This window comes from Siniperca chuatsi, linkage group LG1, assembly GCF_020085105.1.
Source record: "Siniperca chuatsi isolate FFG_IHB_CAS linkage group LG1, ASM2008510v1, whole genome shotgun sequence".
Taxonomy (NCBI): Eukaryota; Metazoa; Chordata; class Actinopteri; order Centrarchiformes; family Sinipercidae; genus Siniperca; species Siniperca chuatsi.
Window position 1 is genome coordinate 29,280,810 of NC_058042.1, and position 23,837 is coordinate 29,304,646.

The 23,837-nt window shown below is 42.4% G+C and overlaps 1 protein-coding gene across 8 annotated transcripts in view; it reads left to right on the forward strand.

Annotated features, from left to right (window-relative positions):
* Nucleotides 1–22,893, forward strand: part of kif13ba (kinesin family member 13Ba) — a 44,690-nt gene extending 21,797 nt beyond the window's left edge. For 3 of the 8 annotated variants that reach the window (XM_044203660.1, XM_044203670.1, XM_044203651.1), the window contains exons 10-39: nucleotides 3,860–3,972; nucleotides 4,553–4,664; nucleotides 4,828–5,040; nucleotides 5,127–5,237; nucleotides 5,445–5,579; nucleotides 6,124–6,254; nucleotides 6,416–6,502; nucleotides 6,869–7,059; nucleotides 7,169–7,448; nucleotides 7,647–7,809; nucleotides 7,933–8,088; nucleotides 8,366–8,515; nucleotides 8,981–9,106; nucleotides 9,447–9,620; nucleotides 9,724–9,881; nucleotides 9,992–10,124; nucleotides 10,281–10,436; nucleotides 10,549–10,648; nucleotides 10,810–10,936; nucleotides 11,086–11,141; nucleotides 11,229–11,353; nucleotides 11,441–11,716; nucleotides 11,820–11,972; nucleotides 12,227–12,304; nucleotides 12,413–12,463; nucleotides 12,783–12,939; nucleotides 13,811–13,941; nucleotides 14,197–14,256; nucleotides 15,424–16,015; nucleotides 16,332–22,893. In XM_044203660.1, the coding sequence (XP_044059595.1) occupies nucleotides 3,860–3,972; nucleotides 4,553–4,664; nucleotides 4,828–5,040; nucleotides 5,127–5,237; nucleotides 5,445–5,579; nucleotides 6,124–6,254; nucleotides 6,416–6,502; nucleotides 6,869–7,059; nucleotides 7,169–7,448; nucleotides 7,647–7,809; nucleotides 7,933–8,088; nucleotides 8,366–8,515; nucleotides 8,981–9,106; nucleotides 9,447–9,620; nucleotides 9,724–9,881; nucleotides 9,992–10,124; nucleotides 10,281–10,436; nucleotides 10,549–10,648; nucleotides 10,810–10,936; nucleotides 11,086–11,141; nucleotides 11,229–11,353; nucleotides 11,441–11,716; nucleotides 11,820–11,972; nucleotides 12,227–12,304; nucleotides 12,413–12,463; nucleotides 12,783–12,939; nucleotides 13,811–13,941; nucleotides 14,197–14,256; nucleotides 15,424–16,015; nucleotides 16,332–16,543 (4,707 nt within the window). In that variant the 3' untranslated portion in view covers nucleotides 16,544–22,893. The remainder of the gene's footprint in view (nucleotides 1–3,859; nucleotides 3,973–4,552; nucleotides 4,665–4,827; nucleotides 5,041–5,126; nucleotides 5,238–5,444; nucleotides 5,580–6,123; nucleotides 6,255–6,415; nucleotides 6,503–6,868; nucleotides 7,060–7,168; nucleotides 7,449–7,646; nucleotides 7,810–7,932; nucleotides 8,089–8,365; nucleotides 8,516–8,980; nucleotides 9,107–9,446; nucleotides 9,621–9,723; nucleotides 9,882–9,991; nucleotides 10,125–10,280; nucleotides 10,437–10,548; nucleotides 10,649–10,809; nucleotides 10,937–11,085; nucleotides 11,142–11,228; nucleotides 11,354–11,440; nucleotides 11,717–11,819; nucleotides 11,973–12,226; nucleotides 12,305–12,412; nucleotides 12,464–12,782; nucleotides 12,940–13,810; nucleotides 13,942–14,196; nucleotides 14,257–15,423; nucleotides 16,016–16,331) is intronic. The other 5 variants (XM_044203679.1, XM_044203685.1, XM_044203692.1 and 2 more) reach the window with 5 other exon arrangements.
* The last annotated feature ends 944 nt before the right edge of the window (nucleotides 22,894–23,837 follow it).

Below are 23,837 nucleotides of genomic sequence, written 5' to 3' on the forward strand. Positions count from 1 at the left end.
ACTCGCCACCAGCGAATCCTGTTAATAATTCACAGGCATGACTTTGAGTTTGTCAGCTGATACAGCCTGCTCTGTTTTCAAGGCACACCCCCACCCTCAGTGAGTGAATCACTTAGCTGACGCGTCCTATATCTGGATTAGTCAGTTCTTTATGTGTCTATATATGTCTTTGTTGTTTTATTTCATTGTCTCCTCATTCTAAATACATTGTCACAGGGAATTCCTCTTTGACCACTACAAGCCCAACTAGACCAGATGTCAGCTCAGTTCAGTGCAATTTGAGCTATGTTCTGGTGGTTCATTCTGCACGGTGCTGGTTGTTCAGTATTTAGTATGATGCCTGTTTTTATGTTCCACTTTTTGTTGCTACATGGTACTCAGCAGTTAAAAGGGATGTTGGACCTGTTTTCAAAGTGCAAAAGGAAAACAAGCAGTGCTGTGCACAATATGCAAAAATAGCTTTAATGCTTCAAAGCAAAAACAATAGCTACAGTATCATCTAACTGGTATGGAAGCCTTCCAGTGTTTACTAAAAACATGCACAGAGTGTGTATGTAATCAACCAGATATCTTAATTTGGTGTTTTCCCAATTCTTAATCTATAAAAGATGGAAAGCGAGGATATTTATAATAAAGGGATTTAGAGCAACGATTAGCCGAGTGTCTGCAACCATTTTGATGATCAATTAATCGTTGAAGTTATTTATGAAGCAAAACTGCCACACATTCTCTGTTTCCAGCTTCTCACAAAGCAGGATTTGCTGCTTTTCTCTGTTTTATATGATACAGAATTAAATATTTTGGGGGTTTGAACTGTTGGTCGGACAACGCAAGTCATTTGAACAACTTCTGATGTCCATTCTTCCCTATTTTCTGACATATTATAGACTAAAAGATTAATCAATAATGAAAATAATCATTAGTTGCAGCCTTACAATGATACATTTAATTTACTAACTCAAACTGGATGTAGTGTTAAGTCACTATTTAATTATGTGCAGATCTTCTTCTGTTTAATGATATCAAATTAAACATTATCTTTTGTTGGTTTTGGTTCCCCCTGGCTTCATTTAGTTTCACTGCACAAGTGTCTTGTCGGTTGTCTGTTGTAGTACAAAATTTTAACTCTACTGAAAGTACCCCCTCTATACAGAAAGCTTACTATAATAGCATGCATATATACAATATTACACATTAACATAAATGTGAACTTTACCATTGCTCTTTGAGTAGGGGAACAGTGATGAAGGGACAGGTTAAAGAAAGCCGTGACAGGTAGCAAAATCATCCAGTGCTGCATGAGTCATTCTGACGCTCAACAGCTCATCACAGGATTTCCTTTCAGTAACGTGCCCTCCTCAGACTTGTCAAACAAACACTCAAACCCAAAGTTCAGTCAGTTTGAACTTTGGCCCCATTTGCTGCCAACTCTCTGTTGTTTGCTGTTTTGTTCTCTGCTTTGCTCATTCATTCCATTCAAGCTTTGGTAACTTAGATTAGTATAGTGCAGAGTTCAAAAACGTATTCTCTATCCATGATGACATCTACTAGATTGTTTACCATGTGTAGCGCTGTGTTGATGACCTGACACTTGTTCTGTGCTGGAACCTTAAAGGTGCTGCCAAGTATCCTGACAAGCTGTATGTCCTGCCTGCGGATCTGCTTACTGACCCCGGTATCATCTCTCCTGGTTACAGAATCCCTTATTAAGAAAGAGCCAGATGTTTAGAATTGAACAGAAGAATTTGTATGAATTGTGTAGAGACATACACATGTACATCGAAAAAGAAAGTAGAGTTGGTTTACTGGTATTTATCCCAGTCTGACACCACCAGGTAACAGGACCTGGCACTGTATGTTAGTATCCAGTCATTGGTCATTGCAATAAGGAACTGTAATTATTGAATTGCAGTAAGTTGTAGCTTCCTACTGTATGTACTGGTGTTCACAGTCACCAGCTTTGCCTCCCCTCTATCTGGCTCTCAAGTATGTATTCATTTTCAGGCCCCAAACCCCCAAAAAAAAAAAAAAAAAACAAGTTTTGGTTTATTTTTGGATCTTATTTGCTCAGTGTTCCAGATCTAAATCTCTTGTTTGTTTAATAATTTGCTTTACTCTGAGGGCTTTGATACTGTACTGGTCTGAGGCTGATCTGTATCAGTGCAGTTGAGGTTGCTCTTTATCAGTTAGTCTCATGGCCGGGTCTTTTCAGGATTCAGGTTTTAAAAGTGTAAAAGTTGGACAAATCTCTCTTGGTGAAGAGGGTGATGAGTGGCATTTGGTAAAAAGAAGTATTTTCAGTCAGTTGAATTTTTCCATTGCTGATCTGACTTGAGTGGGAAAGGTCATATGTTACACCACTGGAGCAGGAGAAGTGTGGAGTCCGCTCTGAATCATGGAGGCGTGACGATGTAGGAGTAAACCTGTTTTCTCAACAAGAAGGGCCGCACCGTTTGTCTCACGTTAATGGGAAAACTATTTCCATTTGGAGTCTTATTATATAGACACAATTTTCAGTCAACGGTCTGATAGAATAGATATATTTTAAATTTAACCTGTCTACATGGGCTATGCTAAGGCCTGCACCTCACTTGCGTCTTATACACACAAGTGGATGATGGCGCATTGGGCATTGTCAAAACGCTTCTAAGCCCACTGAAGTACTGTGGTTGAGCAGGTCCGCTGTAGACACAGACAGAGGAAGAGCTGCTGATGTGCTGCTTTCGCTGTGCGGCAGGTGAAGATCAGGTGTTACTTTCAGCCTTGTCAGCTACTGACCTGTCACGCTTGGCCTCAGACGGATCTGTCCCAGTACAGATGGCGATATGATATCCACATATTCAACAGCCCGTGAGAAGAAACGGAAAGAGCCTGTCAACAAGAGACTGAAAGATGAGAAACCAAAGTCTAACAGAGCATTTTTGAGTTACCTAGTTGGTAAAATCACAAGAATCAGAGAAGGCATAGAGCAGGTCCTCTGAACAAGAGTGGACCAACGCATCCAGCCACGCAAACGCAAAAGCAAATTGATGAAGGGAGGTTTCTGATAAAGCCTAACACCTTGTTGTTTATTTCTGGGTTGTTTGTTGCTGTTATGCTTGAAAATCAGAGTAGTGCTCAGTTGAAAGCTGCTGAAAACTCAGCAGGAATTGCCTTGATGTGTTGCCTCCTTGGTGAGTAATGAGCCATCAGAGATTTGGCAGACCTCATGTGGCTGTATGGTGCTGCTTTCAGGAATGTCAGCAGATCCAGGTCTGCATAGACGTCCTAGACTGCAGCTCCAGGACATTTGTGTGTCCCAGACCAGCCTGGACATTGCAGTGCTTGTCATTAATTGGCTGGCCACCCTGAATCTGACAAGCTGGTGAACATTCAGTCAGACAGTAAGCTGGTTTCATTTTGCAGTGGACAGACATGAAAATCAACCCATGTCAGGCTGCAAGGACACTATTGGATGTCCAGTCTACTGATGCTGTATGATAATTCATATCTCTGATGACTGGCATTTATGACTGGCATTACTGCTGTGACTAACACTAAACTTGAGTCATTCTTAATGTTGGATACTGCCAGCTGTGGCCAGTATTAAAAGAAACATGGGTCTGGGGCAAAGCTCACCTTTGGTGTAGATTGTTCCACCGAGGTGAATAGAAAGCTGTCTAGTTTGGACAAAAATGTTGACAGAAAAATCAAAAAATCATCTGTAAAACCTAGGAAGGCAAAATTTAGCTAATGAACAGCAGGGGGCCAATAATGTTTAAATAAAGAATATGCAAGTCGCCAGTTTAACGGTTGAATATGCTGCAGAGAACGAGACAATAATCGGACTCTCTTTCTGATTTGAACTCTTTCTCTGTAGACGAGCGGGGAGAAGGTGAGTCGGTTGAGTCTGGTAGACTTGGCTGGAAGTGAACGAGCAGCAAAGACCGGAGCAGCAGGAGAACGACTCAAGGAGGGAAGCAACATCAACAAGTATGCAAAAGCAGTTGAACACAGACACACTTAACACACACACACACACACACACACACAAAACCCAGTGATTGGGTGTTTTCCCAATCAGTCTGTTTAAAGTCTAAACCCTAAATTCTCTAACAGATGTTTTCGCCCTGGCAGTGTCACTTTTTTTCTCAAGTTTTTTTTTTCTAACCACAGCGTCCTATCACTCTTGAGACTCATTTTTTGTCATTTGCATTTATAGCTGTAAATGTGAAAGAAAGCAGTATATGACTTTTTGTTTTGATTGTTTTGTGAATTTGGTGCCACAGTACTTTGTACACCATTTACCTGCAGTCGCACTGCAGAAACTTTGCTTTTACCTAAAGCATAGTATAATAAGTGAATGCGTCTGGTAAAACCCTTGAAACAAACTTGTTGTTTCCCCTCGGGGATCAATAAAGTATTTCTGATTCTGATGTTAAAGCATCCCAACACACAAATAGAGAGACATGCACACGCTAAAGGGACAGAGACATAGCGATACCAACCCTTGAAAGGATACATGAAATGAAATAGAAAGCACTTGACCCTAGTGTTTTTGTGTGTTTGTCAGGTCTCTCACTACGCTGGGTCTGGTGATCTCGGCGCTAGCTGAACAGGGAACCGCCAAGAACAAGACCAAGTTTGTTCCTTACAGAGACTCTGTTCTGACATGGCTGCTGAAGGTACATACACGATGAACATAAATGTCCACAAGACATTTGACTATTTAGTGCATGTTCTTTATTTTCTTCTCAGAAGAGTACTGTTGTTTTCATCGTGTCTCTCCGTTTCTCTCTCTGTCTCTCTCCTTCTCCCTGTATTTTTTGCATGTTTGCCTTTCTCCAGGACTGTCTGGGTGGCAACAGTCGCACGGCGATGGTTGCAACTGTGAGTCCAGCAGCAGATAACTATGAGGAGACGCTATCGACGCTGCGCTACGCAGACCGAGCAAAGAACATTGTTAACCATGCTGTTGTTAACGAAGACCCCAACGCTCGCATCATCAGGGAGCTCAGAGAGGAAGTAGAGAAACTACGAGTACAACTGACTCAGGCCGAGGTGAGATATCTTCGAAATCTTACAAATCAGCATTTAGAAATCTCTTCTTTCCCATACGCTCATCTGCTGTTTTTTTTTTTCTCCAGTCTTTGAAGGCTCCAGAGCTGAAAGACCGTCTGGAAGAGTCAGAAAAGTTGATTCAAGAGATGACCATCACCTGGGAGGAGAAGCTTCGCAAAACTGAGGAGATTGCGCAGGTAAGACACACAAGAGTTGTGAAAGTAAAAAAAAAACAACAAAAAAAACAACTAAATAAATAAAAAACTATTTTTTATATATATACATATATATATAAAATCACTCCCGGTTTGATTTTCTACATTTGGTAAAACTCCTCCTAAGCAAGAATTTTAGATGTATTATACACTGTGTAAATATGATCTTTGTCTCTGTGTGTTTTGTAGGAGCGTCAGAAGCAGTTAGAGAGTTTGGGTATTTCTCTCCAGTCTTCAGGGATTAAAGTTGGAGATGATAAGAGTTTTCTTGTCAACCTCAATGCTGATCCTGCCCTCAATGAACTGCTGGTGTACTACCTGAAGGTACACACGCTTTACTTAATGCCTTGTTATTTATTATCCTTAGTTACACAGAATACCCAACAATATTATCACTATAATTGAGTTTACCATCTGTGTTTGACATAGTTTCCAATCCATCTGCCCTTTAAACATCACATCTCAACTCAGCCATCACAGAAAATCTTCTTCACTATTTGGATTATAGAAACTGAAGTTTCATTTTCATAACTAACTTGCAAAGTAGGAGTCAGTTGTCATCTGATTGACAGTGGATGCTTGTGGAAAACAATGTTTTGTGTGTTGGGAAGCCTCAAGACAGGAATTAAATCAATAATACCAAAAACAGCTTTCAAGAAGACATAATTAAGTTGGTGTTTGGTGGGCTAGATCAGAACAGATAATGTCAGGGACAAATAAAGTTCATGTCCATTTATAACAAAAATGTATACACTCAACAAACTTGTGTGTAGGCTTTACCTCTCTAGACATGACTCTGTCACATTTATTTATTTGTCCGACTCTCTGGCTCATAACGTCTAGTAATAACTTGAATGTCGTGTCTCAGGAACACACAAAGGTGGGCTCAGCAGACTCTCAGGACATCCAGCTGTGTGGGATGGGTATTCAGGCAGAGCACTGCGTCATCGACATTACAGCAGATGCTGCCGTCATCCTCACCCCCTACCGCAATGCTCGGTAAGGAACACCAACATCACAGACCCAAAGTCCAGGCTGAGTGATGAGATCATGCAGCTGAGTGTAGGGGAAAAGCAAGAGAGTAAGGCACCTACAGTGCCAGGGTTAAGAGTTATTAAACAGTAAATCCTAATGTCACTGCTGTCTTTATTGTGTTATAGGACATGTGTTAATGGTTCTCCAGTAACCAGTGCTCTGCAGTTACACCATGGCGACCGAATCTTCTGGGGGAACAACCACTTCTTTAGGTAGGTACCAGTTTTTAATATTCCAATGTTTTTCATACTTTTTCATATGAAAAAACATGACTCAATATTTTCAATATAATATTCAATATAAAATAATTTTGTCATTTTACATAAGTTACACATGCTTTAAATACATCTTTTATATTTTCTTATGTAAATTTTTACTCAATTTATTTTAGTTTTTCTTATGTACCTCAAATTTTTATTACATCCTATCAAAGTGTTCTGTACTAGTTCCCCCGCAGGAATTATTAATTATTATTAAAGACATGGCACATATTACCTAATCGCTGACAATTGGGTTACAGCAAATTAACCAAATGATATCAAAGATTACAGTCAATTAACTGGACATCCTGCCTGCAGGATCAACCTGCCTAAGCGGCGCTCTCGGGGAGCTGAGGATGAGGAGGGTGAGGGTGGCGTGATGAAGAACAGTGGCAGCAGTGAGCAGCTGGATGCAGATGGTGACACAGCCAGCGAAGTGTCCAGTGAAGTCAGCTTCTCCTATGAGTTCGCCCAGACAGAGGTCATGATGAAGGCCCTGGGCAATAATGGTAAGGAGACGTTAGGAAAATGAAATATCTATATTCTGCATAGGCAGAACATCAGTTAGTTGAGTCTCCTGTCTGTGTTTTCTGACTCTGCTGTGTTTTGTCCTGTCAGACCCCATGCAAGCAGTCCTCCAGTCCCTGGAGAGGCAACATGAAGAGGAGAAGCGGTCTGCTCTGGAGAGACAAAGACAAATGTACGAGCAGGAACTCCAGCAGCTGCGCAAGAAGCTGAACCCGGACCGTCTGTCCACAGGCCCATCTGGAGGGCCGGCGTCTGGCCAGCAAGGTCCGGGACAGCAGTCTCACTACCGCAGCCTGGAGAGACTCAGCGTGGGAGGGATGAGTCATTCAACCAGCGCTCAGAGCAGACTGAGGCAGTGGAGTGAGGACAGGTGCGAGTGTGTGTGTGTGTGTGTGTGTGTGTGTGTGTGTGTGTATGTATGTATGTATGTATACCAAGAATATAAATGCACTCTGAATTGGAGACTTTTTACTGCCATCTATTGTACGTCCATTTTGCAAACTAAACATCTCCTCCTCGCTTTGTTATTTCTGTCTCTTCTTTTCTGTCACATCCTCTCCTCCTTCAGGGAGGTGGTGTTGGTGAGGAGTCTGCGGCGGTTGAGGGAGCAGATAGTGAGGGCAAACCTCCTGGTGCAAGAAGCCTGTTTCATCGCAGAGGAGCTGGAGCGACACACTGAGTACAGAGTCACACTGCAGATCCCATCGGACAACCTCAACGCAAACCGCAAGGTCTCACACACACAAACACGTAGACACTTTCCTGTCTTCTGTTTTTAGCACAGCCAATTCTCTAAACACATCTGTGTGTGTGTGTGTGTGTGTGTGTGTGTGTGTGTGTGTGTGTGTGTATAGAGGGATGCAGTGCTCAGTGAACCAGCAATTCAGGTTCGACGTCGGTGTCGAGGGAAGCAGATCTGGAGTCTGGAGAAGATGGAGAACCGTCTGGTCGACATGAGAGAACTGTACCAGGAGTGGCAGGACTACAACATCCATCACCATGACAACCCTGTGAGTTTTTTTGTGTTTTTGTGAGTGAATTTGCCATTTGAAGTCTTACAGTAACCCTGCCCAGTCATTAGGACAGCGCTGTCAGTAAGCAGGAGTACAAGAATACTAGCACACAGTAAAAGACTATATTAATTATGTAATGAGAAATGAGGACATACCCGTTCGGTCAGCTTGTGCAATCAAATGATGAGCACTGTTGAGACCAACTTGTGGTTCAAACCTGCATTTTGGTAAAACAACGTTTTCCAGTGTTGTAATCCTTTTTGTCCTTGTTCAGGTGATGCGAACATATTTCCGCAGAGCAGACCCGTTCTTTGACGAACAGGAAAACCACAGTCTGATCGGCGTTGCCAATGTCTTCCTTTCCTGTCTCTTCTACGATGTAAAGCTGCAGTACGCTGTTCCCATCATCAACCAGAAGGGGGAGGTAGGTAGTCACAGACTTGTTGGTTAACGATTTAATTCCTAAGTACCCTCAACAGATTAATCAATAAGGAATGGGAGCTTTCATTAGAGTCTTTAGACTTGGTGTTTCTCAGATGTAGTTTCTGTTGTGGTTTCTGAATGTCAGCAGCTGCTTCCATTGAGAATTTACAATTTTCTAGTTATCTCTGTGACACCCATCCAGAGAGACTTTAAGTGAAATAGTAGATCAGGGGCATCGGAGTCAAAGGTCACATGATATTTAGATGATAATCAGGTAGCTAGAATGCTAAATATGATAGACATTTTCTTTTTACTTCTAGTATTTTGCTAAGTAAATTTCAGCTGGATGTTCACAGTGGAACTCCAAATGGTGGATGAGTAGCTTTGGAGTAGTCTAACTTACATTTGCAGACACAGTATCTAGGTATGGCTGGTGTAATGGTGTTTTTCTTCTCCCTGTGGTCAGGTGGCAGGGCGTCTTCATGTGGAGGTGGTGAGGGTTGGCGGGGGATTAGAGGACAGCATGGCTGGAGGAGATGAACCTGACAACAACCAAGACCCTGAAGTCCAGGATCGCAAACTGGTCTGCATGGTAAGACCGACAGATCATCAGAGAGAAGTACATTATCTCTGCCATTCAGACTTGGTTCAGTCAGTAGTTTAAAATCATTCCAGGAGCTTCTTTTTATAGTTCAAGGAGCACTAAGTGTGTTTAGTTTACTTTAATTTTCAGTATACACTCAGTTGCCAGTTTACACCTAGTTAAAACTAACACAGTCTAATACAGCAGTCCTGCAGTAAATCCTACATTCATGAATGTTATAATGTTTTTGTTGAAACTGGGAAGTGTTGATTCAACTGTATGGTCATTTGGAGTGTAAAATAAAGAGGAGATATGTTTAAATGACTTTTGTACTGTGTATCAACTACAGATTAAGATCCTGCAGGCCACTGGTCTTCCCCAGTACCTGTCCAACTTCGTCTTCTGTCAGTATGCATTCTGGGACCAGCCTCAGCCCATCATCGTGGCTCCTGAAGTAGACCCATCGTCCTCGTCGCCCAGCACCAAGGACCCACACTGCATGGTGGTGTTTGACAGCTGCAAGGTGATTTAATGTGTTAATGAACTCTGTATGGGTTTAAATATTTTCTATAAAAAGGTGGCAAGTGAGCTGCCAGTTGGTATAAGACTGATCTTTGGTCCTGTAGGAGCTGGCAGTGTCAGTAACCGAGGATTTCATAGAATACCTGACTGAAGGGGCTGTTGCCATCGAGGTATATGGACACAGACAGGCTGATGCAGGGAGAAACCCTGCCTTGTGGGACCTCAGCATTATCCAGGCCAAGACACGTACATTACGAGACAGGTAGACACCTCTGACTCTTAGTCTTGCTTACAAGACTAGCATTCCTGTAACTTATGAAAAACCAGTGCACGGGTGTTGCCCAGATGTGCCGATAATGTTGGTTTTTATAGGTGGAGTGAGGTAACACGTCGCCTGGAGCTGTGGATTCAAATCCTGGAGATAAACGAGAATGGAGACTTTGTCCCAGTGGAAGTGGTTCCTGCTAGAGATGTGCGCACCGGGGGAATCTTCCAGCTTCGGCAGGTAGGGATAAGTCAGCTGGGAGGAGAACCAGTCAACTTGGTCACAGTAGGTGGAACTAACAAACATCAGCTGAAAACTTCTAAATATTTTCAAACTAATGTCCTGCCTTCTAAATTTCTGTGTCTTGCTCCACCTCCTCCCCGTCCTCATCTCCAGGGTCAATCAAGGCGAATCCAGGTGGACTTGCATTCAGTTCAGGACTCGGGCACCATGCCTCTGATAGCAGAAATAGTGCTTGCAGTGTCAGTGGGTTGTGTGGAGATCAGAAACACTACGGCGAACCAGGAAGGAGATGAGATGGACAGTTATCAGGTAGACCAGTTCAAAACAACTCTGTCTACAGTCGGTTTGTCTGTTTCTGTCTTTAATTGATTTGCAGGTGAACTGAAGCCGAAGATGATTAACTGACTGGTTTGTTGTATAGGAAAGAGACCTGGAACGTTTGCGGGGGCAGTGGTTAGCTGCTCTCACCAAGAGACAGGAATACCTCGACCAGCACCTGCAGAGCCTGGTCAGCAAAACAGGTAATGCACAACAAACACACACATCAGCCCTCTCTTCCTGTAACTCTGCTATACAGCTTGTAGGTGTCTTCAGTATTAGGCTCTGTACATTTAGGTGGTATTGGTTATTAGGTGGTATTTATTGTAGGAAGTGTTTTAATCTTTGAGCGTTGTGCACGCAGAAAAGACAGAGGATGACATGGAGAGGGAGGCACAGCTGCTGGAGTGGCGCTTGACTCTGACAGAGGAGAGAAACGCTGTCATGGTGCCCTCTGCTGGCAGTGGCATTCCCGGAGCACCTGCTGAATGGTACGACACATAGCAGGATGTGTGTGTGTGTGTGTGTGTCTCTGATTTGATTTATTTAATATTTCCTTGTGAGTGCCTCAACTTAACTTCTGTAAGGCACAGACAAGTACATATGTTGATCACAGTGTGTATTGCATGTTTGTTCACAGGGTTCCCCTGCCAGGCATGGAGACTCATATTCCTGTCGTCTTCCTGAACCTCAAACGTATGTCAATTCTGTGGTAAAGAACATATGCTAGCTCACATGTTTTTCTACTCGCAGGCTAATGATGTTTTCTATTGGTTTTCCCAGCTGATGACCTCAGCTCTCAAGACCAGTTTGAGGTTCCTGAGGCTGGAGGTTGGGATGCCACCCTGAATGGAGAGGATGAGGACGACTTCTTTGACCTACAGATCGTCAAACACTATGATGGAGAGGTGAGGATGGACCTGCATGAGGTATTTTTCTGAGGAGTCCGTTTGGGAAACCGTTGCATTAACCAAGTGTGTTTGTCGACCCTGCAGGTGAAAGCAGAGGCATCGTGGGACTCTACCGTCCATGAGTGCCCCCAGCTCAGTCGTGGGGGAGCGTGGCCGGAGCAGCGGGTATACCTGACAATTCGAGTGGTGGTTCAGCTCAGCCACCCTGCCGACATGCAGCTGGTCCTCAGAAAGAGGATCTGCGTCAACGTTAACCCGGGCCGCCAGGGTTTTGCCCACAACTTTCTCAGAAGGATGTCCACCCGCAGCACCATACCTGGCTGTGGGGTCACCTTCGAGGTGGTCTCCAACATCCCCGGGGTAAGGCCATGGAAAAATATCAAGCATTTAGTGTTTTGCTGAAGAACACCTCTGCAGGGTGGATTATTAAACGCACATCTTTGATGATGTTTTGTCTCATCAGGACGCCCCTGGTTCAGAGGACAGGGAGATGCTGGCCCGGCTCGCTACCAGCGCACACAACAGCCAGTCAGCTGATGAGGAGGCTGCAATTGAAAAATACCTCCGCAGTGTCCTCAGTCTGGAGAACATCCTGACTCTGGATAGACTCAGACAGGTAGATGGACAAACTGGTAGAGATATGGACTGTCTATAGACAGTAGATAGAAATTAGAGCTATTGATTGACAGGCAGGCGTGCAGTCACAACAGCATATGTGAAGTTTTAACGCACAGCAGCCTAGAAGATTCATGGCTTGTCAAAATATAACATTTATTAAAGTTGTGATTTGTTTTTCTTTTTTTACTTAATACTTTTTCAATTTTTTTTTTTACTTTCTAATATGTTGAAAATGTCCTGTGTGTGTTTTAGGAGGTGGCAGTGAAGGAGCAACTGACTAGCAGAGGGAGGGGCAACAGACGGAGCCTAAGTTCTCCTTCTGTCAACAGGGTAAAACATGAATACAATGCCATTATACTGTACTGCTAGACGGTGCAATATATTACAATCTAATATGATTTCTGTCAATATACTCCGTCTCTGTCCATTCACCCTCAGCTGTCTGGAAGTAGACAAGACCTGTCCACAACCTGCCTGCTGGACGATAAGGTAGCACACGTTTTGCTTCTTGTCTCTACATGTTGATTGTTTTCAAGAGTTGGTCAAAATGATGAGTTCAAACTTTTTGTGAATAATTGTGGATCCAGTGTCAAGTATTTGTTATTTAGTTACATCAGACTAACAAGACCTACCGGCCACTTAGTGTTTAAAGTAGCAAATGTCATGTATCGATCTGTGCATATGTAGCAGTGACATCTGGTATCACATGTTGATGAACTGCAATATACATAGGTCAATTCTGATACCCTATTTCATTATTTCCAATCAAACCAATGTCCTGTCATCTTTGTGCCTGTTTGTTTCTCAGGGTCGATGGGAGAGTCAGCAGGACATCTTCATGCCTTCTCAGTTTCACCGCACCCTCCCCCGGCCCGCTTCTTCCCCTTCCACCTACTCCACCTCCCCTTCTTCATCCCCAACTCCCTTTGGCATGACACCCCCACAGAACCAGGAACCAGAGCAAGGTAAACCTTCTCCCTTTACCCCCTCTACCTCTCCTCTCTTCCTTAAGTCCCTTGTCACTTTTCCTCCATACTCCCAACTCTTACTCTCCTGCCAGTTCTTTCATCCTCCTCTCTTCTTCTTTCCCAACGGGTTAATCCATTTCTGCTATATGCTGATCTCAATGATGCTTTGAGGTTAATGTCTTGCTTCCCCTTCCCTTCCCTTCTTCTGCTTGATGTTGCCAAAACACCACAGTTTTCTACACAATCCCATGTGTCATTGCTTACATTATCAAACACTGGGTCTCCACTCTGTTCCTTTCCTTCCAGCAAAAGTGACGTGTGATATCTCTCTTCCTACCTGCTCCTTTTGGTGTCACTTACATCCATTTCTGTAACCTGCTTTGTCTAACGTAATGTGAACTGCTTTCTCCTCTCTCCTCATATTCATTACTAATGCTTTTCAGTGTCTGGTCAATTGGTCTTGTCTCAATCTGAATATGTCTCTGTCTCATAGTGATTTCTTGCCCATGTCAGAATTCATGTTTCTGTGACATGCTTTAGATTAATTCTGTTCACAAAATGAACAGAATTAATATTTTCTCATTAATTTCTGTTTCACGGTCCAATGACGATAATGTTTTTCAATCACACTGTAATGGATAAATTAGCTGTCAGTGTGTCTTATAGCCGGCTGATGTCTTCTTCTGTCATTCTATCACTGTGTTTTTGCCATTTCCTGGACTCGCTTTCAACTTCCTGTCTTAATCTTTCACACCTCCTCTACCTCCCACACCTGCTCTTCTTTCCTTGCTTCCTTTTATCTCTTCTGCCTCCTCCTCCTCCTCCTCCTCCTCCTCCTCCTCTCTCACCTCCCCAACCCCTCCCTCAGGTCGTTCAGGACTTGCTGCCTCTTATCTTTCAGTTAAGGCGCTGGTTCCTCAGATGCCCAAACTGCTCAAGTCTCTGTTTCCAGCGCGAGACGACAAGAAGGAGCTGAGACCTTCGCCACACAACCAGCAGGTCAGCAGAGACCGTGTAGTAGAGCTCAGTGCAGCACAGAATACTCAGGCCTTCATTTTAACTGTGTGAATGTGGAGCAGGGATTCAGTAAGCCTTGCTGAAGGAATAAAGATTAAGTATATAATTAGTAGTAAATTATGCTAGACTGGTTCAACTGGTAAAATTCAAGCTCTGGCAGCGAGACGAGAGTACAGGAATGCATACAAGCACGTGCACGTGTTCTTGTTTCCTCGTCATGACCTTGTTATTGCTCAGCAGCACGTTCCTCGCATCGTGACATCAGGAGGGGACGACAACCGAGGCAAGGCTGAGACGGTGAGATTGTGCCCCTGTCCACCTTCCCTTTAGAAGTTGACCTGTTTTTTTTTTTGGGGGGGGTCCATTGTTTCTGATGTTTGTTCTCCTGTCACTTTTAGTTCAGATTCTGTTTTATGTTAAAAAAAAAATAATAATAAATAAATATATTGAATTTGACCAACATAGGTTTTGTTTTTTGACAAAACATTATAAAAATCTTTAATATTCAGTTTTTTGTATATTTGTAATTTGTTCAAATAATTTATGTGGTTAACTACTGCAGTTTTCTATCAATCTTACAGGAAGCTATTCAAGCTGCACAACATTGACCCCAGTTTTAATCTGGAGTCACTCGGAACATAAAATGATCTACTGCTATCAGGTTAAAGGGTCACTCCAGCTACTTTAGTACTGCTACCCCATAATTGTTGGGGGACTGACAGAGACAGACTTTAAAAAACGGTCAAAATCGAAGCAGCAGAGGCTGAGAGATCCTGAATTTCAGCCCATAGTATAGGCCAAGCTCCAAAAACAGCTGGATCCTACACTTCTGCCTGATAAATACCCACGTCTTTTAAACTCCAAGCCCCCAGTGTGTTATAGTGTTTCTGTTATAGAAAAGCCAAGTTAACCCTGACGACACCACTGGGGTTATTTTCTTCAGCTCCCCTAAAGCCTTTCTCATGCTGAGTAGTACTCAACATGACAAGTGAACATATATTCATGTATAAAATTGGTGGAGTACCCCTTTAATTTGCATTTCTGGTTCCATATTGGTTCTTGATCTGGTCCCAGTCGATGTTCTGATGCAGTTGTGTGTGTGTGTGTGTGTGTGTGTGTGTGTGTGTGTGTGTGTGTGTGTGTTTGTGTGTGTAATAGCTGGTTTTGCTCCTAAGACCTTTCCATGTAGCCCAACAGGCGACTTTTTTATTTGTGCTGTCAACCATTTTGTGGCTGCAAATGTCAAAAGAAAACATTAGCAGATGATGCAAATAGTCCTACAAAATGTATTCATGCTGCACATAACCGGCCCAAGACTTTATTGCACCTGATTGGTCCAAAGGGTGATTGTAACATTTTTGGGGAAGTTGATTATTATTGCTGATTGATTGTTTTGTTGTTTTGCCTTGTCTGCATGCTCTCGTCTGTCCCTCTGTTCCTGTGGCAACTCTTGGTTTCCTGTAGACTGCTATTCTACGGCCCTCAACCAAAGACAGACGGGCAGAGTTCCCAGAAGTCCCTCCTCTACCTGTGCATGACCCGCATGACATCACTCCCCTCAGCCCCCTCAGCCAGTCATCAAGCGGCTACTTCTCCAGTAGTGTTTCTACAGTTACCTTGTCTGACGTTCTCCAACCCTCCTCCTCGTCTTCCTCCCTCGTGGCTGCTGAGACTGCGTTACCCACAAACCCCCAGCACACGGGTGCTGACAGGAACGATGTTGTGACCTCTCCTTCTCAGTGTGGCACCAAGATGGCTGTCGTCGCTCCACCCGCTTCCCACAGCTCAGCCAATCACAACAACGTCACTGCAGAAAACTCCTTCTCTGAACACAAGCTGCTCAACTCAGGAGGAGGAGGAGGAAGTGAAGGCTTGGAGAGGCTGGAGATCTTTGTGGAGGATGAACAGGGTAGCCATGACGACGTACTGCCTGATTGGCTGACAGAAGGGGCGTATGTTACAGTAGGAAGCAATAAGGCCGGGACAGTGCGCTACGTAGGAATGACGCAGTTCGCTAAGGGAGTGTGGGTGGGGGTGGAGCTGGACACCCCTGTAGGTAGGTACACAATTAAAAGGGTCAGTTCACCTAAATTACACAAATACATGAGAAACCACTTCCTCAAGCATTAGGCTTTTAGAGTTTAACTGGCCAAAAATTATGACCATACGATACTATATACAGTACTATCCTGTACAATACAGTATAGTACTTTTGTAATGGTCACAAATAATTTCGGAATAATCAGGCCAGCTGAGCCATGATTGGATCTCATGTTAATATACTGCCTTTGATTGGTGGAGCTGACTGCAGTATAGTGAATCGGTATGACTTCTGATTGGTGATGATGACGACCTTTATTTTCTCCCTTTAGGTAAAAATGACGGTTCAGTCGGAGGTCATCGATATTTCCGCTGTAAACCTGGTTACGGGGTGCTGGTTCAACCAGACCGGCTGTCCTCCCGCGATCGGACCAGTCGGTGCACGGGAGAGTTCCCCGCTCCCGCTCCTGCCCATGTCCCCGTTCTGCGAGGAGAAGCCATTGTCGCCCGCCGGGGGGAGAACCGCAAGTCCTGGAGCAGTTGAGAAAGGATAATTAGGAGCTGGATGGGAGAGATGAACTCTCCACAGCTCTCCTCCTCCTCCTCTCTTCTTCTCCTCCCAGCTATGCAACAGGCTCACACATCAGAACTGACATACTGCCTACCCTCCTGTAGTTTGAAACTACACTGACTATATCCATTCACAAGAAATGGATGGAAATAGAATAAAGACAGTGAAGAGACCATTCAGAAAGAATGCACCTAAGTTCATGAAAGACTATGCAGAGTATATAGAAGTCCATGGAAGGACTATTTATCATGTGGGAAGATGATACTAAATGAATGGCGGTCAGTGGGAAGACTGCTGAGAGTGAATGGAAGTCAGTGTTGTATTTGGAGTGTCGGAGCTCTGCGGGGGGGGGGGGATTGGACACTGCAGACTGGATGATTTGCCTCAGAGATGCTTTCTGAGCTGATATACAGGGGTGCAAACTAGTCACATTTTGGGCAGGAGACACTTTTTTGATCCCCCTTCACATCTGTGAATATATTTATAACTTGATTTTAGAGTGCACAAAAAGCATTTCCTTGATGTTTTCCAGTTGGATGCTGGCTGATGGATTTATTTACCACTTCTGTTTTTTCTTCTATTCACCATTCATAATAATACATTATTCTTAGTAGTCATAGCTGCTAGAAAATATCAAAAGATACTGTATGGCCATTCTGATGTATAACCACATTCTTGTGACAAGCTGACAACACTGTGTAAAGGGAGAATATTGAATTGTCTTTCAGTGTATCTTTGGCATGTTTTATTCTCCCTCCATGTCTCATTATAATATATGCTTTGTGTTCTTTGTGAATGAGGAAATAGAACAAATTAGATTTTTAGACACTTTTTAAAATATTTGCGGTCAGAGTGACATAAAGCTCAAACCATGCCAGCCATACAGTGACAGCAGGCTTTTGCTGCCTTTCCACCTTTTGATGTGTTTGCATCCCTGGATATGATGTCTCTACCTGGTAGTCCTGAGACACTCTGTCCCAGAATCCCCTGCTCCAGCTGCCACTCCCCTGAACTCTCCAGGTCTAATCTGCAGACCGACACTTTGTCTGAGACTTGTCTCCTCCTCCTGGATTCCTTTTCTTTTGAAGATAGATCCTCCCAGAATGTGCCTTCACCATGGCTTGGTCTGCATTTGTTTTTCTGTATATTTAAATTCTGTTAGCTGTCTGTGTTTAAGAGAATGCCTTGTGTTAGCTGTGTCTATGTTTTAAGAGAATGCCTTGTGCTAAGTGTGAGGTGATCTCAGGGACTGCAGAGGGGAAAGGACAAGGCGGAGGCGTGTGTGTTTGTGTGTGTGTGTGTGTGTGTGTTTGTAAATGTTGTACATTGTTGCCCTATGTGCACGAATAAGTTCATATTGTCGTAGGCGTGTTGATGTTGAAGATTATATATATAAAGCAGGAAACGTCGTGTCCTTGTTGGACAAAGCCACTATGGGAGCGAGTTGTTTGTACTGGGAGGCTTTAAAAGTCGATTTTGCACTGGAGAAGTTGGATAAGAAGCATCTGTATGTGAGCAGGACATGTCTGTGGTCGTGGTGCAGAGAGACAGAGAGGTAGACGACTGTAAACAGATTCCTCGAACCAACTACTTATGAGAAAATGGTTGTTGATGACCTTAAACTAGAGTATATTCTCCATCTGAGTGGGCCATCTGGATGTCTGTTCTTGAAGCAAAATTGCTGGTTATCCTCTGTGACTGACATTTGGACACCAGGAGGCGCTGTTCAGAGTAGTATTTTGGCTTTGTGTCGGTGGGAATAGGCTTGTGTATGTGTTGAGGAAAAGAAAGTGAGATGGACACGCAGGAGTTCTGCTGGGTATTTCACGCTTGAGAAGAGAATCGATTTGCTTCTATGCATTTGATCCGTTTTAAAAGAATCTAGTTTTTAGCTTTTATTTGTAAGTGACTGACACGACTAGGAGAACGAGCTGTACGTTTTGGGAAAGTGTTCAACACAAAAGCAGTTCTGACTGATTGAGCATTCCTGGCATGTCTTTTGAAGGAAATACAAGATGATGTGGCAGACGTTGGGATTTTTTAAATTAGTTTTTTATTGAACATCACATTCCGGAGGGACTTTAACATTTTACACTGACCTTATTCTTTGTGTATGAATTTATGGGAAAGCATTGGCAGCACACTGCAGCACTGTTTCATACTTTATGTATACTATCAGTTTGTGACGAATGTAGACAGAATACATGTGTGCTCCCAATACTTTTCCATAAGTTAAAGGGGCACTCCACCAATTTTACACATGAAGTTCAGTTTACTTGTCATTAGGAGTTCTACTCAGCCTGTGAAAACAGCTGTATAATGCCTTCTGTAGCTCTGGTGGAGCTTTGTAAAGTCTGAGAAAATAACCCTGACGATGTCACCCTGATGATGTCATCATGCAGACTACATATTTATTCCAAAAAGCCTGTGTTACAAACCGGGCGCGTGGAGTTTGAAAGACGCGAGCATTTATCAGGTGGGGAGGGTCTAACAAAACAAAAGATGCTATCGAGTTGCATTATGGGAGATGTAGGGTCCTGCGTTTTTGGAGCTTGACTCCTACTATGAACTAAGAGTCAGGATTCTTTTTTTTTTTTTTTTAAATCCGTCTCAAGTTTCCTAACTTCATAGAATCAATATATTAAATTGCGGGAGTACCCCTTTAATAAACTAGACTAAGGCCAGTGTTAAGTGTTTGGTTTGAGTCGTCCTGAGTTGGAGCAATGCTGTCTTACCAAGTGAGCAATAGGCATGTGCTGATAGGTTGATTTGATGATGGAAAAGTAATATTTCATCATTACTTGGTATACTTTAGTAACGGCTAGGCTAAGTTCGTATCCTGATGATCACAAACCTAAATATGCTGGTTGACATATTATTGGTATCTGCTGAAGCAGGTTTTGCAGCATGTAAGCTGTTTCTATGGTGACATTCAGTTTCTCCATGTATACTAAGGAATCTATACAGATTTCTGATGAGATGATTTGATGATGCATACATATGAATACATTATCTGGAACGTGCATGTATCATCTTTATGGATACAATATGTTTTTCCCGTTCCTATTATCGTGCGTCTTCTTAATTTGAGAGGCGTGAAATTACTATTTATATTTAAATGCTTGTACACATGCATTCATCGCATGAAAATCGATAAAGCCTTTTTATTTGAATAAATATTGCACAAATGATTCCATGAAAATTGCTGCTATTAGCATTGTAAATTTAGCTGTAAATGGATCAACTGATTTATCTAACACTCTCTATCTCTTACTGTACACTAGATTGGAATTCAATAGCTTGTTTTTTAATCCCAGATGGAGAAACTAAAGTCAGCGCTTTGGTTCAGTGGCCAATATATTTTTAATATGAAGCCGTACAATTCCTAAAAATGAGGCACTTTGTCTTGTGAGCCTTGAAGAAGATGTGGGAGTAAAGGTTGGGATATTTTCTGGGTGAAAAATCACTCCTGCATTGATTTTTTTTTTTTTTTTTTTTTAAAGAGGAAGAGGAAACTATAATGTTGGAGTTGAAATATGAGACAAGGAGACAATATATCACCATAGTCTAGTTATTATCTGTGTATTTATTATCTGGCCTTAAAGCCCAGGACCCTGAAGTCCTCTGATTGGTTGGTTGGTTACTATAGGTGGCTGTCTGGTATGTTATTGGTTCGGCAAGTTGGAAAGTGGTTCGTAGGTTGGGCTCTTGTTAGGTTGGTTGGTTGTTATAATATTGTGGTTCATAACAGTTACGTGGTAATGAAGGCAAGGAGTAAAGGTTTCTCATGCGTTTGTTTGTGTGTAGCACGTGTGTGTGTGTGTGTGTGTGAATGTTGGGTGGAGTTGGCTTTGATTCAGTTGTGTCCATGAGTTCTTGCCAAGATGGGAAATGACCACCAGCTGCCACTTTACTTATTATACTCCGCACTTCAGCTGAGAGCAACATCCCTTCTCCCTCCCTGCTCTCTTGATAAATGCAAAATTCCAGTCTCTGTGGCTGGTGTACTTTCCCGTCCTGGTCTTTGCTCGGGGCACTGTTATAGGGGTTTGAGATCACTTCAGGCTTCTGGATGTCCCCTTTTATGTTATTGTGCCTCAGAAATCATGTGACCATGTATCTTCCACACACACACACACACACACAGACACGCACTGTTTTCATATCAACGCTTCAATTCATTTGCACAGAAGTCTCCAGAGGGAATCGAGGAGTTCATTTCTGGAACACTTGTTATATGTAGGAAGAAATGATTCAAGTTACCTGTTCTTTAAATTGTACTAAAATAATTTTAATTTTCTGCTTTCAATTTAATATTTGAGTTTTTTGGAGCAATATTCTTCAGCTATTTTCCTCCACTCACTGCTCAACTACCTTTCAAAAGTAAAAACAGCAGAGCTTAACTACTTTGTCTTTTCTTCCAGCAAACATCCTCCTCTATAACTCTCCATGAAGTGTGATGTTGACATTAGACAGAAGAAGTGCAGCTCATGGGCACATGATCCACAGAGCAACAAGAGCCCTTTCAGTAAGGAACTGTAAAAAGAGAAAACTAGCATTAGTAATAACTGTTTTGCTCAGAATGGACTTAATGTTGTAACTTTATTTCAGTGGTCTCCATCTCTGCCACTGAAGAGAATAGAGCAAAGCCAGCAGTGTTATTTATGTAACTGAATCAACCATAAGAACCACATTCAGTTCTATTTTTATTGATGTGATTTGTGTCCAAGCATATTCAGACTGCGGATTGATCTGCATGAGTCTTCAGCCCCTCAGAATGTTTCTTTATTTTTTATTTTTTTTAGCTGTTCTGTGGGTTTCTTTTCTTGTCTTAAGTGCTTCTGTTTTGCTCAGAATTGATCCCATATCTTTGTTGCATTCGCCTCCTGTTGCATTTCCTGTCGTTCTCTGTTAACTATGGGATGACTGGTCCGGAGCAACATGTCCCCTGCCTTAACGTGGCCTTCAACCTGGAGCCAGACTGGTTTTAGCAGGGACAATCCCAGCTCTCTTCACTAAACATGCTGTACTATAAACCCTCAGTGTCATTCCAAAACTATATCAAACCATTCTGGTTTACTACTAAAAAAGACATAAAGATGTTCCCTTTTGAAAGACATCAAAGGGATTTTGGAATAAGATTTTCACTGATTGAACCTCCCGTATTACTGCCTCACTGGAGGGAAGGTCATTGTGTTGCCCCCTGGTGGCTGCTGTCACACCTCAGTCAGAAAAGACCCAACTTCCACACTGGGAATTTTATATGCAACCAGAAAATCATTCAAATCTGTGACTTTACAACCCACCACTGCCCTACAGCAGCATGCCTGACAGCTTCTGCCTACCCGGGATCATGACGCTGCCAGCCAGAGATCTGAGGTCGTGTTCTGTCTAAAAAAAAAATGTAACCTGCAGACAGATAGTTGGCTTGATTTTTGTATTTGCCAGGCACTAAAACTGCCTTTGGTAGTGAGTGTTTTTACTACCTCTTTCTCGCCTGTCAAGTGTTCTGCCAACTTCTTCCCGGAGGCCTTTCAGCTGACAAAGAGTTGTACCTGCTTCACTACCGAACTGGCTGCATCCAGTTCACTTTTTGGGTGTTCGCAAATATTAGAATAAACCACACAAACAAGCAATACATGGCCATCAGGTGATGCAATGCGGCCTTGTTGCATTTGCACAGCCTTTTTTTTTTTTTTTTTTTTGTGCAGTTTTTGGCAATGACCGAACATTTCTACAGCTGGTTCTGCTTTCCAGGAAAATCCAGATACAGCTTCTCCTCTTGGTGCATTTTAAAGGCAGTTGGTATCAGTACAATGACGCTGCATTAAATTTCCCTAGGTACCAGCAGCCATATTTAACTGAGCTGTGTAATAATGGAAGGCTAATAGCTTAAGGAGAGGGCTCGGTGCTTGCTAAGTCAGGGAGTTTTAGTAGAACCATGTTATTCCTGAAAAAAAAAAGCCCCTCCAGTCCCTGTAACCTTTCACACAATCAGCTGAAGACATTTTGTTATAATCCAACATGGTTTTAATGTGGCCTCAGCCTGGTCAACAGTATTACTATATCAGCCTAACTAATTATCAGTTGTGTTTGTTGCTACCGTTGATTCTGTGGAGCAGGTTTGTCTTGATGTGTCATTTTTATGTGAGCGTGCACCTTTTGGAGTGGTTGTATGGTCTATGTATGTATGTGTGTGTATATATGCGCATATTAAGACTTATAAAAAGACAAATCTGAGCACAAGTTTGGGTTTTGATTAATTTAATTGTTTTATGTAATTCTATGCTGCAATCCAAAGAATAAACATGTATTATAATACATTTATAAATTTCATTTTTTTTTTATCATCTGAACAGTAATCTGGTTAGTAAAAATAAAAAGAGGAAGCTTAAACAGAGTATTTGTTCTTTATTTGTACCAAACTGATTTAATGTGTAAAGAAATGTGCAGAGTTGTGGGAGACTGACGCAGCATGTGGTGTTGTGATTGCAGTGCACGAGTTCCACTTGACCAAAAAACACACAAACAGAACTTGTAGCAGCTCTGAAGGTAAGTGCTGCTGCTGTTATTTGATTGGTTTCTTTTGGTTGTACACTGGTGAAATATACAAGAGACATTTTTTAATGTGAGGTAACCACATTTCTCAAACAACAACAAAAAAAAAAAAACTATATTGTAACAAAACAATCCCAACTCCAGCTCCACTTAGTAATTTATTCCAGAGCTTTCAACCTTACCGCTAGGCCTTCTTCAGCGGATAAAGTTTGCTCAGTTGTTATGGAGATGGATCTGTTGACAAGCTCAGTACCTCGTTTTGCCAGTCATTATCTCGCGAACTCCATCCGCTAAAGACAGTTGAAAGCTCCAGAAAAAGAGAATAAGTGGGCCTTGATTTGGGATTGTTTTATCAAATGATATTTCCATACTACTGTACTCTTAACATTACATATAAGACATAATACTACTCATTTAAGAATTTTTAAAGACCCAGAAAACTTATTTTCAGAAATACTTTATTGGATTTTTATATTTTCTAAATCAGATTCTTGTTATGAGCGACGAGGGCCTACGTGGACACAAAAAGTGTGAACCGTTTTGGTTATTTCAGATTTGTTTTGAAGTGGGCAGGGTCTGTTGGAGGAAGGTAGGCGTCACATATTTCAACTATTACAGTTTAGCAATATTTGCATCAATCTGGTGACAGTCGGTGTTTTGTTTGGATTAAATCTGATATGGTCCTGATGACGCAGATTAGCTGAGGTTT